Source organism: Hippocampus guttulatus, chromosome 20 (assembly GCF_054856545.1).
Source record: "Hippocampus guttulatus isolate MCC_2025c chromosome 20, RoL_Hgut_1.0, whole genome shotgun sequence".
Taxonomy (NCBI): domain Eukaryota; kingdom Metazoa; phylum Chordata; class Actinopteri; order Syngnathiformes; family Syngnathidae; genus Hippocampus; species Hippocampus guttulatus.
This window is the reverse complement of record NC_141280.1, coordinates 5,393,684-5,410,306: the sequence shown is the minus strand read 5'-3', so window position 1 is coordinate 5,410,306 and position 16,623 is coordinate 5,393,684. Positions and strand designations below refer to the sequence as shown.

The 16,623-nt window shown below is 45.6% G+C and overlaps 2 protein-coding genes across 2 annotated transcripts; both read left to right on the top strand.

Annotated features, from left to right (window-relative positions):
• The first annotated feature begins 566 nt into the window (after window positions 1-566).
• Window positions 567-11,019, top strand: LOC147187699 (delta-like protein 4). Its single transcript, XM_086100906.1, has 11 exons — window positions 567-972; window positions 1,093-1,344; window positions 1,546-1,603; window positions 2,510-2,773; window positions 4,587-4,647; window positions 5,423-5,553; window positions 5,803-5,972; window positions 6,538-6,757; window positions 7,514-8,231; window positions 8,337-8,445; window positions 10,096-11,019. The coding sequence occupies exons 1-11, from the start codon at window positions 925-927 to the stop codon at window positions 10,099-10,101; spliced, it is 2,037 nt and encodes a 678-aa protein (XP_085957032.1). The 5' UTR covers window positions 567-924; the 3' UTR covers window positions 10,102-11,019.
• Window positions 11,020-14,189: 3,170 nt separating this feature from the next.
• LOC147187698 (glutathione-specific gamma-glutamylcyclotransferase 1-like) lies at window positions 14,190-15,788 on the top strand. The gene is made up of 3 exons (XM_086100541.1): window positions 14,190-14,835; window positions 14,935-14,970; window positions 15,205-15,788. Exons 1-3 carry the CDS (start codon window positions 14,659-14,661, stop codon window positions 15,583-15,585), a joined length of 594 nt encoding a protein of 197 aa, XP_085956667.1. The 5' UTR covers window positions 14,190-14,658; the 3' UTR covers window positions 15,586-15,788.
• Window positions 15,789-16,623: the final 835 nt, after the last annotated feature.

Below are 16,623 nucleotides of genomic sequence, written 5' to 3'. Positions count from 1 at the left end.
AGTTAATTTACAAAAAAAAAAATTGGCTCCGATTAAATATTTTTATGGAAGTTTGCAGTATTTTGGTAGTTGCAGGCGTAGTATTAGTAGTAGTAGTTGTTGTTGTTGTAGCAGCAATAGAATAGGCGGTCATACAAATTTACCATAACGGCAATTATATGTCACCAGTCAGTTAAATAAATTGAAATGACACACTTAACGTGTCCAAATTGATACGAGAGACGTGACACGTGACTAAATACTTGGACTAATTAAGGCGGCGTTCCTCCTGTCATCATCCATTCATTGTCTTTGCTCAGAACGCGCAAGTGTGCGCCAAAAATAAGTGAACAGATGTTGCTGCATGCTTGCCACATAATGGCGTGCGCGCGCACGTATTAAATCTGCATATTTTGTTGTCGGGTTGCGAGTCGGGAGGAGGAGGACGAGGAGGAGGAGGAGTGCGGTGGGCGAGTGGGCGTGGAGCGCGGCGTCCACGATTGGCAGTTTATGTAATGAGCCGCGGCGCGCAAGTCTATAAATGAGGGAGGGCACGCGCCGTGCGCTCCCACTGAAGGCGGACGAGAGTGACGCGCGGCGGGCTGTGTGGACGCTCCTGGACGCACAACTTTTTTTTTTTTGCACCCCACCGAAACCGCGCGCACACACACTCACGAGGGGGCCGCGCGCGCACGCGCCGCTGACGTGCACGTTTGTGGAGTACGGTGCCATGTGAGGAGGAGCAGGAGGAGGAGGAGACGGGGGTCGCCGGACTTCTTGGATATTGGTCGCGTCACTTTTGGATAACGTTTTTCTGGTGGAGAGGAGTTAAGAGTGGGCATTTGGAAGGATTATCATCTCCCCCCTTTTTTTGCTTCTACTTTTATTAAATTGCGTCTTTGGAATTGGGATTGCATTGTGGGTTGTCACTTTGGCTGCAGAAGGATGGCAGCCTGGTTCACCTTCATCCTTGCCTTCAGCTCCATGGCACAGGTAAGAAGGAAGACCCCCCCCCCCCCCCCTCGCAGAAAAAAAAACACTGGATCCACTGTTCTGTTTATTTCTTGAGCGCCGATCATTTATTTATTTATGTATTTATATTGTCTTTTGTAGGTATTCGCCTCAGGTGTTTTTGAGCTGCACCTCCACGACTTTAAGAACCACAGGGGTCTGCTGGCTAACGGGCTGCCGTGCAAGCCCAGCTGCAGGACTTACTTCAGGGTGTGCCTAAAAAACTACCAGGCGGTGGTCTCGCCCGGGGAATGCATCTTCGGCAGCACCCAGACGCCGGTGCTGGGCTCCTCAAACTCGTTCAGCGGTGTGCCGCCTGGTCCCATCCAAATCCCCTTCAATTTCGGGTGGCCGGTAAGAACGAATTTTTAGCGGTTGGTTTTACTTTGCTTTTGGTCGGTTTGGGGGAGCTCACCTGCTCCTCTTAATAATGCAGTGACAACATCATGCTTTGCGAAAGCCACCGAGCGTCCCAGCTTGAGACTAAATATACATGAAATAATTTTTAAAAAGTCAATTCAAGGCTGGTAACAATCTGTCTGTTTCTCCATATAGGGATCCTTTTCGTTAATAATTGAAGCCTGGCACTCTCCTCATGGAAATCTACCTGTAGGTAAGTGCTGCGTGTCCGAGCTTCACCACAGGAGGGTGCTCTAGGTGCACACTTACTAGACCCCCCCCCCCCCCAACAACCCAACAGAAAGGGGATGTGATGAACTTGTACATTACACAACAATTATTTTGCAAACGATCGAACCATTAATTCGTCTTTATGGAGTCACCCTGTTGGTTGCGTTCACATTTTTCTTTCACACCTTTTCCACCTCTTTGTTATGAACTTGCAGACACCTTCTTCTTCATTCTTGTGCTCAACACAATTGAACTTCCTGCGGTTTATTTTTGGCGTGGGAACGAGCCGCGGGGCTTTCGGTGAGAATACGCGGCGACTGCCAAGAAGCCCTGACTGCGTCTTCCTGTATTTTACACCTTACTTCTGTTCCGCCCCGCTGGAAGACGGGACCGGGTTTGGGGGGGGCTGCTGGGAATGTTTTTGCCGACGGAAGAGAAAGAGGAAATTTCAAAACCTGAGTTTATCTTTCATCTGGACTGTATAGGATGTGATAAGGGATGCAGCTTGCTACTGGGCAGATTAGTGGAGTGGAACCAGGCAACGTTAGAAAGCACAATAATTTATGATATGTTCTCAGATGGGGGACGGGGGGGGGGGTCGTTCTACCTTTCAGGGTACAATGGCTTGTGACCCTTTCTGCAGTTGTAGCAGGAAATGTTACAAACCCAGACTGCACCCACTCTAGACATTCAAAACCAGTTTTTCTTAATTTGTAAATCTTTACCAAGGCTCACATTTTACATGTCAAAAATCATGATATACCGCCAAACAAAAACGCCACAGGGTAGACATACTGAAATCATTACGACATAAGGTGGTCGTGAAGGCGCATTTACTTCATCAAATCATTCCACAAACACAACCTTAAGACAGTCCAACTCCTTCCAGAAACCAACAATCCGGACTTTCTGATCAGTTTCTTCGCCGTCCAAAGACAACTCAGCGTGGGCAGCGACTGGGCGCAGGACACGCAAACCAGCGAGCAGACGGAGCTGAGGTATTCTTACCGCTTCGTCTGCAACAATAGTTACTACGGCGAGAGCTGCTCCAAGAAATGCACGCCCCGGGACGATCGCTTCGGACACTACACCTGCACCAGGGACGGACAGCTGTCCTGCCTAGCCGGCTGGAAGGGAGAATACTGCGAAGAACGTGAGTTCTACACAGAGGTTGGGTCGAAATAACACCGATGGGTTGTATGTGAAATATTATTGCGTCAACAACATTTGAAAGGAATCGGAATGGGACTGGACCCCCGCGTTTATGGGATGTGCTCCTTTGTTTTGTTTTTTGAAGGGGTCACATTGAAAGAAAAGCATCTCTCAGGGTAATTGTGCTGACAGCTTCAAGGACCTCGTTACCAAAATCATTGCTTAGCAAAGCTCCGAATGAGACTATGGAAGTAATTCTATACCAGACTGTGTAAGTTGTTAGTTGTTGTCATTGAGTTCAGGATATTTGTGCTGAAATGCAACATTTTACATTTACCCGAATTCAACACTGAAACACACGCTTCCCAAAGATGCAACAAGGATGCTCAACACTATTTCACCAGCAAATTTTTGCAATTTGATACTTAAGACAACCAGTCATATAAAGTAAAATGGATTAAAAGTGGCTCAAAAAGGAGATCAATTCTGAAATTGGGAGCGGGAAGCAAATTTTGGCGCCCTTTCCAACTCTGCAATCAAAAGTTTGGACTCAGACATGCACGCCACCCTCACCCTCCTTTTTCACAACAACAAATGAATCAGGAATCGTTACCCTGTGCTGGATACGCCACAATGGATCAGTCCTCTGTGCCATTTGGTGGCCAAAGAGGAATTGGTGTGATCTATTCGGACGACCGCGGTGCCAAATTCCAACCATATGGGCTGACGCGTTGCAATTAGAGGCTCATCTTTCATGGCTGACTACGGGAAATATACATGGGGGGGTTGAACTGAGACACTACTTTTGCTTTTTTTTTTTTAAGTTATTTTAACCAAAGAAAGTGGTTAACTGCAGAAAACAGGGGTAGAGGCCTGCTATGATGATTGACATATCCAGCTTGTCCAATGACATTTCGGTTTGCAAACCAACTTTTTTCCCTGGTTATTGCATGATTCATACTGTATGTATGCAATATGATTCGAGATTTAGACATTAACACAACACAAACTCCAATTAGAAAATGAGTATAATACCATACACTGGCATCAATGAAAGAACATATGTGGTGAAAAAGCAAATGTAAGTGTCACTTGGGGCACTCAAGGTGCCACTGTGCTGCATTAGCGTCAACTGCGTTACCTTTGTAACGCTTCACTCCCCCAACAAGTTCAAACACGCCTGACCGATTTTGAATGGCGGCCATTTACCATCGACAGGTGTGCTTTTACCTGACACTCTGTATTATTTACCACAATACTGGTTTGCGCGTGCCCGGTAACCCAATCCGCATAAGGGGAGGGGACGGCAGGGAGAGCAGAGGGTGGGGGCTGAGGGGGGTGCGCGCATCGCTCGGAGGCCACGCACGCGTGCCTTACACACGCCGAGGTTAATCACGCTGCTATTATCCAGCCACGCGCCGGGGCCGCCGAGCGACGCGCGCGCTCGATAGCGGCAGCTGCAAATATGGCGGCCACAACAACAATAGTGACAGCTGTCTGCTATTGAGAGCGAGCATCTGTTGCCCGCTAAACTGGCTGCTTACCGTCGGCAGCCGCGCGATAATGTCGGAGCCCCGAGAGTCCCGCGCTGCGCAAACAAACCCCCTCAGCAGCTGGGTTGAGATCAAATGAGCGGCTAAGCGAGACACATGGACATTTTTCTGCCGCGTTATTTATAAAGACATCAAGTGCGACCGAGAATGCTATTCCATGTAGGGAGGGCACAAAAAAAAAATTCCTTGTTTACATATTTTACTCATAACTTCATAATACAACAACGGGTGTATAATACTGATTCTATTTTTTTTTCGTAGCCATCTGTCTGGAAGGCTGCAGCGAGAGGAACGGCAACTGCTCCAAACCTGGCGAGTGTGTGTAAGTATTGAACCTTAAGTACGGTGCACCCTTCAGGCCATATGATTAGGTACAAGACCCCATACAAAAAAAAAAAAAAAAAGCACAGTTTGAAGATGCTGCTTGTGCTTGCCTTCTTTTGCTCCCCGCTATGCTCAATCACTGAACAATTTGCATAATTTGTACATTTGATTTATTCAACTGGACTCAAAAGTTACAGCCAAAGAGTTTGGCTGTTGCCCAAAAATATCAAAACAAATCAAGCTCAGTGTCACATTCATTCTGTTTACAGTGAAGGGATTGTTCATTTCAAACGACCACATTTGCGTTCCTTTTATAATCAAAAACGACCCCACTTCTCCCCTTCCCATGTGCAATTTTCCTCCTACATCATATTTTTGCCCTCTTTTTGGCGACACAAATCCATCACTCCCCCGACCCGGAATGGGGTTAAAACCCTTCGGGATGCCCGAACAGAATCATTAAGCCGCTCTCACACATCCACTGTCACTCAGCACAGCAGGTTATAATAGAATTTATCGTCAGTTTTCTTCTTTTTTTTTTTCAGACTGATTATTTTGTCTGTTTATCTGTCCAAATTTTCTCTCATTAAGATTAAAAAAAATAAAATTAAAAAATCGGAATCGTCTTCGAATATGATGTGACTTTTACAGCTCATATATTGACTCCTAAAGTATATTACAGTCAAAAAATGTGCTCGCAAATTCAAGAATGGGAGAACTTGAAGAAGTATTATTGTCATGGTGAGACTGAGCCTTTACATCGCCCACTACAGGTGTCGAGACGGCTGGCAGGGCACCTTCTGCGACGAGTGCAAGAAGTACCCGTCGTGTAAGCACGGCACCTGCCAGCTGCCGTGGCAGTGCAACTGCCAAGAGGGCTGGGGAGGCCTATTGTGTGACCAAGGTAAGGGCACGCGCACACACACACACACACACACACACTGGTCCACTTTCAAAGACAGTCTCATGTTGCAGCGGCTTTTCATTTGGGTCGGCTGAAGCGCATTAGTTAAATTGGGTTTCCGTCCGAGTGTCCCCTCACTCATTATACACAAGCAGAGATGGGGCGGGGGTGGGGGAGCGATAACTTTTTTTCCCTGTCGTAAATAAACACTCACCTCTCAACTCCTCGTCTTCCTCCATCCCCGCTTAGATCTGAACTTCTGCACGCATCACCATCCCTGCGTGAATGGCGCCACCTGCATGAACACGGGCCAGGGCAGCTACACGTGCACATGCATGCCGGGCTTCACGGGCGTCAACTGCGATCTGGAGATGCAGGAGTGCGACAGCAACCCCTGCCGTAATGGAGGGATATGCACCGTAAGTCATATTAAGCGTTTTTAACACTTTAAAACAATTCCTAAGTGTCTTAAAAAAACGTATTTGTGACATGTTTTGGTTATAATACCTCAAGGTTGAAAAATAAAAGCATGTTTTCCCCCCTATGCCTTGTTCAAATTAGCCTCTTTTGACGGACAAACAAAGCTAGCAACACATTTTCTAATTTGGCAAGCACTCCAGAGTCCCTTCTACTTATAAAAGCAAGTCAAAATCAATTTTCCAAAATACATGGAAATGTTTGAAAATATGGAAGGACATTCATCCCAAACAAAAGAGGCACAGAAACAAGTAAATTCAATTAGAAACCAGAAGGAAATCTTTTCCAGAAATGTCACGATAGCAAATCAAGCATTTCACACTGATACAAACCAAACAAAGAGAACAAGAAAATAAAATCACTTCCTGTATGCTGGGATAATGGTGGCCAATCAAAGAAGCCAAGCCAAAGAAATGTTGCTTTTCCCATTTTCCCTAATGAGGACAAGTGGTTTCGAATATGGATGCCTAGAGTACATTGACGCAAACATTACACCTCTATCCCTAGAATCTGGACAGCGGCCACATGTGCTCGTGTCCGGAGGGCTACGAGGGCTCCCACTGCGAGCACAGCCAGCTGACGTGCCTCGATTCCCCCTGCTTCCATGGTGGCAAGTGCTGGGAGAAGGACAATGGGCGGAGCTACATGTGCGAGTGTCCCCGTGGCTACACTGGCCTCAACTGCGAGAAGAGAATGGACAAGTGCACGTCGCTTCCCTGCGCTAATGGTACGACCTTCCTCCACCACCACCCCCCCCCCCCACCACCACCACCACTGATTCCTGCAACTGGAAGCGTGTGGAACAACAGGAATTGCTGGGAAGTTGGTGTCTATTGTCCTGCTCATAAACAGTCGACAGCCCTGAGCTATAGCTTGTAAATGTCACCACAGCCCGCGGCGGTCGTTGCTGATGAAGAGAGGGAGGCGGGGGGGGGCAAATGTCTTGTTTTACGAAAGCCGGAATTGTTTTTTTTGGGGGGGGGGGGTTTGTGGGGAGAACAATCACAGTTGTACGGTCGCGTTGCTGATTGAACACAGATGTACAAGCTGTGGTCTCCTTGTGGGAATGTTTCTGGAGATCGACACTGGTTGAGCATTCACAACTCAATTTGAATGCACCTTGAAGGCCTGTTATTTCCTCCCGACTTTGTGGGGTCGGTTGGGGAAATCGCTTCCTTTCTGCTGATTCTGGTGGGGCCCGCGACAAAAATGAGTTTGACACACCTGCGAGTAGAACAAAGACTTTCCATCAGAGTGGGACCCGGAAACGGGTGGCTAAGTACACTACTGCACCTTTAGGAGTCATGCGCTGGTATCTATAAAAGGTACAACTTGTTAACCAACCATTTGCTCTTGTAAAATGTACAACGATTTACCTTGGAATCCGATTTATGTAGAGCAGTGGTTCCCAACCATATTTCACATCGTATGATTTTTTTCGGGACACTTCAGGAGTAAAACTGCTTCTTCCTGTTTTTTGTAGGTGGTCAGTGCATGATCCACAGTGGCACTCGGGTGTGCAGCTGCCGCGCAGGATTTACGGGTCAGCGTTGTGAAATCAACATCAACGAGTGCGCCGGGAACCCATGCGTCAACGGTGGTACCTGCCTTGACCGGATCAATGACTACACCTGCGCATGCCCCCCGGGGTACAGTGGACGCAACTGCGACAGGGTCCAGGACGAGTGTCCCCTCCATCCCTGCCTCAACGGCGGCATCTGTACCAGCAAGACGCCGGCAACTTGCGTCTGCCCGCCTGGCTTCACCGGGCCCAGCTGCCAGTTCTTTGCCGCCGTGACTTCACAAGTGGAGGAGATTCAAGATGGCTTCCAGTGGGCGGCCGTCTCTCTAGCCGTGGGGCTAGTGGCACTTTTGGTGCTGCTGTGCATGGTGGGTTTGGCCCTGAGGCACATCCACCGGCAGGCTCGAAGGCAGCGAGAGGACACCGAGACTATGAACAATGTGTCCAGCGCTCAGCGGGATAACCTGATATCGTCGTCGCAACTGAAAAACACCAACCAGAAAGTCAGCCTGGAGGTGGACTGCGACTCGGAGAAGTCGAACTTTATCCATAAAAACTATCACTTGGACCCTTACAGCTCGAAAAAAAAGGAATTTAAGGACGAGAAGTCGCAAGAAGACAAAAGTCTTATTTACGACAAATGTTTAGAAGACAAGAGACCCTTGAGTAGAGTGTGCAGGTAAGTCTATTGAACAGTGAAGATCTACTCACGAGTTGTACCAGTAACACAGAAACAAGTATTTTCAGGAATTTATTGTAAAAGCCGCCGTGTTTGTGTCCACAGTGAAAAGCCAGAGTGTAGGATATCCACGATATCTTCATCCACAGACACTATGTACCAGTCAGTATTCGTCATAGCCGACGCAAGGAGGGAATGCATCATAGCAACCGAGGTAAGTTGCGCCATTCTCATGCTAGTTCTGAGTCGAACGTGTCTGAGCAAAAAGGGTGTCAACTGGTGTTAGAGATGACAGAAATTGTTTGGAAACAGCCAGTTCTGATAGAAGAAGACTTGAAACATCCAAGAAAAATCTGTCTTGTTATCCGGTACGGAATAAATTGCGACATTTGCATGCACGCTAAACCCGCGGAGGGTGCCGCAGTTCACAGTCAAATAAATACGAGGAGCTATTTTATCTTGGAGGGTCAATTGGAAGACTGTTCACATCCTTTCCATCAAGAAAAGCCTGCAGTGCTCTTTTCCTGAAGACATTTTGTCATCTTATTCCGATAAGATTGACTTGCTAGCATTCATGCTAATCCCTTTAGGCTGGTGGTGTTCACACGTAGAACACAGTAAAATAAAGGAAGAAGTTGTTGCATGCTTTTGAAGGAGCTGGAAGACTGAGAACACACTAAAAAAAAAAGTTTGGCGGTGCTCCTTTCTTTTCTGGATGTCGTTTTGTTGTGCCGGGCCGATAAAAATGCCACTATAGCATCTGCTCTAAACCCTTTGAGGGGATTGTTGTTTACGTGTAACTGTAAAAAAAAAAAAAAAAAAATACACAATTAGTAAGGCAGCATACCGTAGTAAAGTTGGTTGGACGATTGCCAACATCCCTTCCCATCATCTGAAGCCCGCGATGTTGTTTTTTTCCCCCGATTGTCATCTTGTCCCGATTAAATAAATACATAAATAAATCCATGCCAGCATTCACGCTAATCCTCTGAGAGTGTTGTTTTGAATGTGAAGATGAAAGAAACCAATGTATCTTTGTTTACTCAATGATCATTAACGTCAGATCAATCAAAAAAAATAAAATAAAAGCAATGCTGTCCTTTTCCCAATAACATTGTGTTGCCATGTTCTCATAAACTAGATTACAACTTCCAGCCGTCTCATAAGGATAACTGAGGAGAAAATGGAAAACAAAAGTGACCTTCTTTTGTAGAAAGAGTTAATGAGGAGCTTGTCTGATCACGGCCAATCATTGTCAAGATAAAATACTGATTTGCCAAATACATAACGAGCGGCATTATAATAAATTTCTCAGAGTCATACACAAATCTTAATGACAAAAATCAGGCAAATCAAAGCGTCGGGTATCAACAAAGGCACTGAAACACAATTAGGACTGTTCCGTCCTGACAGAGGTCTGCATTCCGCCATATGACTCGACTTAAGGATCTTGGACACTTTATATCTTAATAGAAAACATGACATTGGAATTAATTGTGTTCCACAGAGTCTTAACTCAAGTCGACCGCAAATAAAAAGCAAAACCGCAGTTATGAATGGCGGGCTCTGAATTTTTACAGACTCCACCCAGGGTTGGACCAGTTGGGTCCCAGGAGTGCTTTGTGGACTCATTTCCAGAACATAAATAAGATACACTTCATCCCCCCCCCCCACCCACCCCACCCCCTCTCTTTTTTATCCTTATCTGCTTGGTCATGCTTTAAATGGATATGCCAAAACACTTTTTCAATGCAATGATGGAGCTGAACTTCATGGTCAAGTTTATCACAAATCAACTGAGCATCTATAAAAGGCTACGTTTGATCTTACGCTAACCACCTCTTCTCCTTTTGTCCGACTGCAGGTCTAAAACAAGTGACGCAAGAGAGACACAGAAACACAATCAAGCAGGAATCGGAACATTCTGGATTGTTTACAAAAGGCGAGAAGAGACTTGGAGGTCGTGTTTGTTTGGTTTTTTCAACGTGTCAGCCGCTGCTCTCTGGAAAACTTGAGGACACGGTGGAGGAACATTTTAACTTATCTCTTGGGAGGGTGAAAAGGAGGCGAAGGTGGATCGCCTCCCGGCCACTCCATTTCTGGCCTTTTGTGATAATCACCATCACCACGATGACTTACAGCCAACCAATCAGTGAAAGTTGCCCGAGATTTTTTTTTTTTTTTAGCCCCGCCCTTGCAGAAAACCCTCACTCCTGTCAGTCACTCTTGCCACCTTCGCCTTCTATGCAAAAAACGAAAAAAACGACACAAAAACTCAGGGTCAACAACCACAATCCAACGTCACCAACGCAGACTAAGGAATGTCTGAACGTCTTCAATTTGGAGATTTACATGCAGCCCGAGTTCACTAGAAGCCTTAAAAACCGGGGATGTTAGGGGGGTGGGTTGGGGGGGTGAAAATGCTACATTTGTGCCCTTGTCTCCTCTTGGATTGTTTGCACTACAAAAGATGACAAATGAAGAAGATACTTTTCAATCAGCAAAGACTGACAGCAGTCAAACGTACGCATAGAAGGCGTTTCTATGCAACCTGAACGAGACAACCACAAAAAAACTCTCACGCCACCACTGCCTGCCTGCCGATGACACAGTTCAAAACTACAGAACCACTAATGTAATTGTTTTTTTTAAGTGATTTCCAGAGTTTAATTTAAATACGACACATTGTTCTTTATATGTTTTATAATATTATTTTGTATATAATGCATATTTATAAGGACCAAACTTCTGAGGAATAAACTTTGTGGGGAAAAAGCGTTTGAAGATATTTCCGAGGTGTTTAATGCTCACATGTGCTTTGTGTTTATTGCTTTTCCATGGAGGATCAATTTTAATGACGGCCAGAATTCGGAATAAACGCGACTTGGCTTGTGGATATGAAATCCAGCTGCGCATCAGATAACAGACTCGGATTTTGGGGGATATGGATGGGAGACACGAAGCAAAGACCCCCACCCTTCATCCTTCCTCATTTCCTGCCCGCCTGCCGCGTCACGACTTTGACTAATTCCTGGAAACGCCTTTGGCTCTCGTCCCGCCCTGCGTTCTCTCCGCGGACCCTCAAATTAGCTTGAAATTCAAATCCGTTTCCATGGCAACAGAGCCCCCTCGAGCTGGAAACGGTGAAACAAAGCCCTACCCCACCTCCCGTGATGCTCTCACGCACGCGTCACCCTGAAAACAGATGCTGCAAAGAGGACGGGGGGTAGGTGTATGCGTGGGGATTTAAAAAAAAAAAAAACATAGCAGCATATGCCAGCTCTCAAGCACCCATTAAAATAACACACGCTTATGAATGCACACTTCCCAACTGGCGGCCTCGCCCTCCGGGGCTCAAAGTGATATTTTACTACCCGCTTCTGTACCATCCACTCAGGGGGGCAAACAAAGCCGGGTGGAGGGGGGCCTGGCAATGGGAGGAGGTGTTCCCTCACCAAAGCGGAAGGGGCAAAAGGGCGGGCTTTACACCAGATGGGAGGCAGTGCATGTGCCATAAATCCTCGGAAATAACAAAAACATCTCTGTTTTGTGTACGCTAACCTTTGAGGAATAGATTGAGGACCCTGACATGAATCGAGGGCATGCATTTCACGATCCACTTCAGCCAATAAGATTGTGGTTGAGAATATGCTGCACTCCTACGTGGGTGCGGCTAATCCTATCGTTCACAATTAAAAACCTGCCCCAAATCAGCAGAGTACTCTGAAACGAAAAGCAATCGAACAAAAACAGGAAGCAAGTGTACCAAAATAAAACCAGTAACGCTACACATGGCTTAACAGCGTGATTCTGAAACACCCCCAACAAAAGTACTTGGTATCAACTAATACTTTTCACATTCATCTCATTTTTGGGTAATAAATGACACATTAAAAGAAAAAATATGCTTTGATGCCCATTGCGCTGAGAGCTCAGGAGATTTGCTGATGGCGGCTCAACATCAGGTTTTCACAAAAATCTCGAGGTTCCACAGCAGTGCACATTGACACACGCACCTTTCACAAAGTCACCGTCACGCACAACACCGCCAGGCATTTTCATTGTGTTATAATCACAGCATCCTGTTTGTGACTCGCTGACATCAGTTCCTGTTTCCTCTTTGATTAAAATGAAAAAAATAAATAAAATAAATATGCAGAGCATGCCGGCAGAGGCCGACTGATTTTCTCACGCACACTTTTTTTTTTTTTTCCCAGGAAGCGACAGTGCAAACAGGCCGACTAATCAACTCCTGTTGTGAGGATAATGTTTTAAAAAGTGGGGAAACTGACATTGTGGATGAAGCAGAAGTCTCATCAAGTATCACTTTTGTGTTAGTAATTAGCCCAGACACTTTTTGATCATGTCTGATATAATGCTGATTTGGAATCAATTACACTTTTCTACAATTGGGCCACAACGAATGATCTTTCTCAGAGCGTCATTATCCTTAGAAATGCCAAATTGTGATCATGGTGTTAATCCCAGTCGACTTGTCAGACTCGCTGCCTCCGGCACATCTCGAAACATTCACGCTGCCACCAAGTGGGATTCGAACTCACTCTGCCTGCACCCAAGTCATGCAAATGTACCACCGCATCAGTTACATACAGTGGGGACCGTAGCGGTAAATTGTAAATGTTCAACATTTACAATATAAATACTTGGATATACCGTGCTTTAGTGCCCTTTCAAAATGCGACGGTGGATGTTTTCCACTGCGTCAGACGCTGACATATAAGGGAATGTCTTGTGCGTTCCAGAAAAACCGCAGCCTTTTCAGTTTTGGGACTGACGTCTTGTTTTTCCAGTTAGGACGCACACTTTCGACGCATGGCTCAGGAGTACATTCGGTCTAAATATGCTTTAATTGCAGTGGTTAAATGACAGGCCATGCTGTGATGGATATTTTGTAGAGTTCAAGGGCCCAAAAAAGCTGGCCCTTTACCGTTTGCGTAGTGATTTGGCCAACTGATGCACACTGTTGGGAGTAGTGAGGCAAAATAATGCACATGTTTAGGAGTGACATGTAGGGGGTTAGGTCGTAAACAACAAAGACAGCAGTAGTTTGGAGGCAAATATTTGATTGCCGACGCCTCTGAGCCAGACTGAGCCTGTCACTGCAGCGAAATGATGGCGAGTTAGCCAATATACTGTATAAGGTGTACAACATTTTAAACATGGCCCAAGTTTAGTTATCTGGGGCTCACTTTTGTGTAACACTGTCAGAAAGGTATTCATTTAACATTATGTTCATGATTGTGTATTGTACAATTGCATTGCATCATCCCCAAGACTGTTAAATTCATACCTCCATGTCAATAAACCCTCATCTTTCTCAATATTGTCAAAGACAGCTTTTGCTTTGATGCTTCAATGAAAAAAAAAACGGATTACTTATAAACTGTCCAGTCCATGAATATGTCATCTCTGGCTGGTTCAAGTAAAGAAACATCAAGAAAAAGGCCCATGAGTGACTACAAAGTGGACGCTGGAAATAAAAATGAAAGGACGACATTGCATTAAATATGTTAACATTGATGAAAAGGTCGCTGCTATGCAGTATGTTTTAAAAATAATCAGAAGGTCGTGTAGGATTTAACTGCAAATCTGATGCAATGTCTCGGGGTGTTGCTTGCAGTCAATGCTCTGAAACCCTGAGAAAATGTTGCGTCAGCCGCACTGTACAAGCAGTACATTAAGAGTGGCAGCGCAGTAAGCCAATCGCACTCTGAATTTGGTTGAATGACAGGCCCATTGATCAATAACATTAAGCAAGAGGGCGTCACTTTCACGAATCACTTCAGCCAATAAGATATCTAATTTTGATCATAGGACCGTCCAATTTCAGTGCTTTAGAATCTGATTGGGTGGACTTCAAACGCAGATATGGTTACTGTAATGCGTATTGGTTTAAATGAAAACCTGCCTCCGACCAACCCTTGCTAAAGCGTATATATAAGCGAGTGCTGCGCCGTTATTCCGTTGAGCAAAGGAGATTGACAGAAGGTATCGCTGAGAGAAAGCCGGAAAAAGATTTTTTTTATATAACGTCTTATTACATTTTGTTATTAGGGGTGTATTATCATTTTTTAAGCCCGTTGAGCAGCCGGCTGAATCCGCCTGTCTTTCTTTTTCGTCTCGTCGTTAGGCCCCGAGCGGCTACCGCCACCATGACTTTTTAAAGGGCACTATGCGGCAAGAGTAACTGCAAATGGCGATGCATCGACAAAAACCCTCGCGCAACCGCGTCCTCGCAACTGCCAAGCAGTTGGGCTCCAATACCGCTCGCGGTATACCATCGAGCCAACCGGTACCGCTGCTGCTGGACCGGAGGAAGCTAACGTTCGTAGCCAGCTAGTTTAGCGCGAGCCCCGAACGATTACATCCATCGTCCACTTCGTAAACATTGTGCGTAACAAACAACATGAAGCCTCAAGACATCCTGGTCCCAAAGAGCAGTAGCAGCCTATGGATATTCGGCTACGGCTCGCTGGTGTGGAAGCCCGACTTCAAGTACAAGCAGAGCAAAGTGGGCTACATTCGAGGCTACAAGAGACGTTTCTGGCACGGGGACAACTTTCACCGCGGTAACGATGAGTTGGTAAGTTTATATTTGTCTTTTTTTTTATTTTACTTTTTTGGGAGAGGTGAACCACCCCAAGGGGTGTTGTCTCATGAAAGCCTCCTTTTCTCACTACAGCCCGGAAGAGTGGTGACGTTGATTCCAGAGGATGACGTAAGTAGCCCCACTTCCGCATACTTAGCATATATGGTCCTGCCAGACGTTTCGGTACAGAAGATGCCTTCAGTTACCAACATCAGACGCATTAACTGGCTTTGTTCCGCAGTACTTGACTTTCCGATGCAAATTAGTTATCCCATGCTTTATAACACCCAACGCTAGTTTAAACAGAAAAATTTGCGCGAGTTAATAGTGTCAGTATTTCACCGGGTTGTCTTCACATTCTAGGCGAGCACATGGGGCGTGGCCTTCGAGGTGAGGGGCGACCAGGTGGAGCTGGCCCTCGACTACCTGAACATGCGCGAGGCAGTGTGTGGCGGCTACATCACTGAGATGGTGACCTTCCATCCAAAGGAAGGCGGTCCATCAGTATTGGCGCTGTTGTACATCGCCACCGCCGACAACCCCTTGTACCTGGGGCCCGCCGCACCAGAGGAGATTGGTGCACGCATCGCTGTGTGTGAAGGCCGCACGGGTCACAACCTGGAGTACCTGCTCCGACTGGCCGCCTTCATGCGGACCAGATGCCCGCACGTGGACGACCAGCACCTGTTTGCCGTGGAGGCGGCTGCGCTGGCCGTGGTCTCCTACTTGTTGGAGGCCCAATAGTTTAAATGCACACCGAGGCTTGTCTATTAGTCTGTTTCATCGAGTAACGCTAAGCATTAACATAACTGTACTGTAATACTGGACCTTTTTCTGTTGTTGTTTTATTTTCTGCACAGTTCTGTCCATCCGTGCAAGGTTATGCACACACGTGAATACAAAAGGTGATATTCATCAGCATGAGAATAAAAATATTGAAAGACTAAGTTTTGTGTTTTTTTCTTTTTACATATATATAAAATGGGGTTATATACACAGTAGAGGGACAGGAATGTCAAAATTGATGGGAAATTCTTTCAACCTCAACCATTAGTATTTTATGTGCACAAATAAAAAATTTTGCCCACAAATTGGTATTTTGTAGATATATTCTGACTATTCATCACTCAACCTAAGTTTTCAGAACACAGATGGGTTGGCAGGGAGATACCCTGCCAACACATCTACAATCTCCATGTGTTGCCTGACAAACCTGTTCTCTCATTCTGATTCCAAACTGGTGCCAGGAAATGGAGAAATGAGACTTTCATGCTCCCACCTGTCAGTAAATGCAGAAGTTAGACTTTGTTACTCCTCCCAGCCAAACTTTGCACCGTTTTTTTTAAACATCTGCCATCAAATTAAACTATTCAAACAAAAACCACCGGTGGTACAAAACAAGGCATCAAACACGGCAGCCTTCGGCAAGTCCAGAGGTGTGCGACATCATAGGAAAACTCTTATCTTTTCTTAGTAATAAAATATGTTTCTCCAATTGTAAACATTACATTTGTATTAGTAAAGTCATAGTTAAATGGACCGGCGACTAACTGAATAACTTCACTATATACTTTCACAATTTCATTTCAGGGGTAGATTTGCGTTATGGGTTCAGCTGAAGATGAAGGCTAGCATCATTAGGCTATAGTTTACACAAAAAGGCTTCAGCCTTTATTTTAGGCACAAAAATTGTGACAAAAATTAATTGTATTTTTGCTCCTTTAGAGAGTTTCACACAAAACTTTGGTACAAACGTTGCTAGTGGTTTGCAGCACAACACCT

Coding starts and splice junctions, on each gene's coding strand:
- LOC147187699 (XM_086100906.1), top strand. CDS start 925: ATGGCAGCCTGGTTCACCTTCATCCTTGCCTTCAGCTCCATGGCACAG. Junction 973..1,092: donor CCTTCAGCTCCATGGCACAG/GTAAGAAGGAAG, acceptor TGTCTTTTGTAG/GTATTCGCCTCAGGTGTTTT. Junction 4,648..5,422: donor TCCAAACCTGGCGAGTGTGT/GTAAGTATTGAA, acceptor CGCCCACTACAG/GTGTCGAGACGGCTGGCAGG.
- LOC147187698 (XM_086100541.1), top strand. CDS start 14,659: ATGAAGCCTCAAGACATCCTGGTCCCAAAGAGCAGTAGCAGCCTATGG. Junction 14,836..14,934: donor ACCGCGGTAACGATGAGTTG/GTAAGTTTATAT, acceptor TTCTCACTACAG/CCCGGAAGAGTGGTGACGTT. Junction 14,971..15,204: donor CGTTGATTCCAGAGGATGAC/GTAAGTAGCCCC, acceptor TTCACATTCTAG/GCGAGCACATGGGGCGTGGC.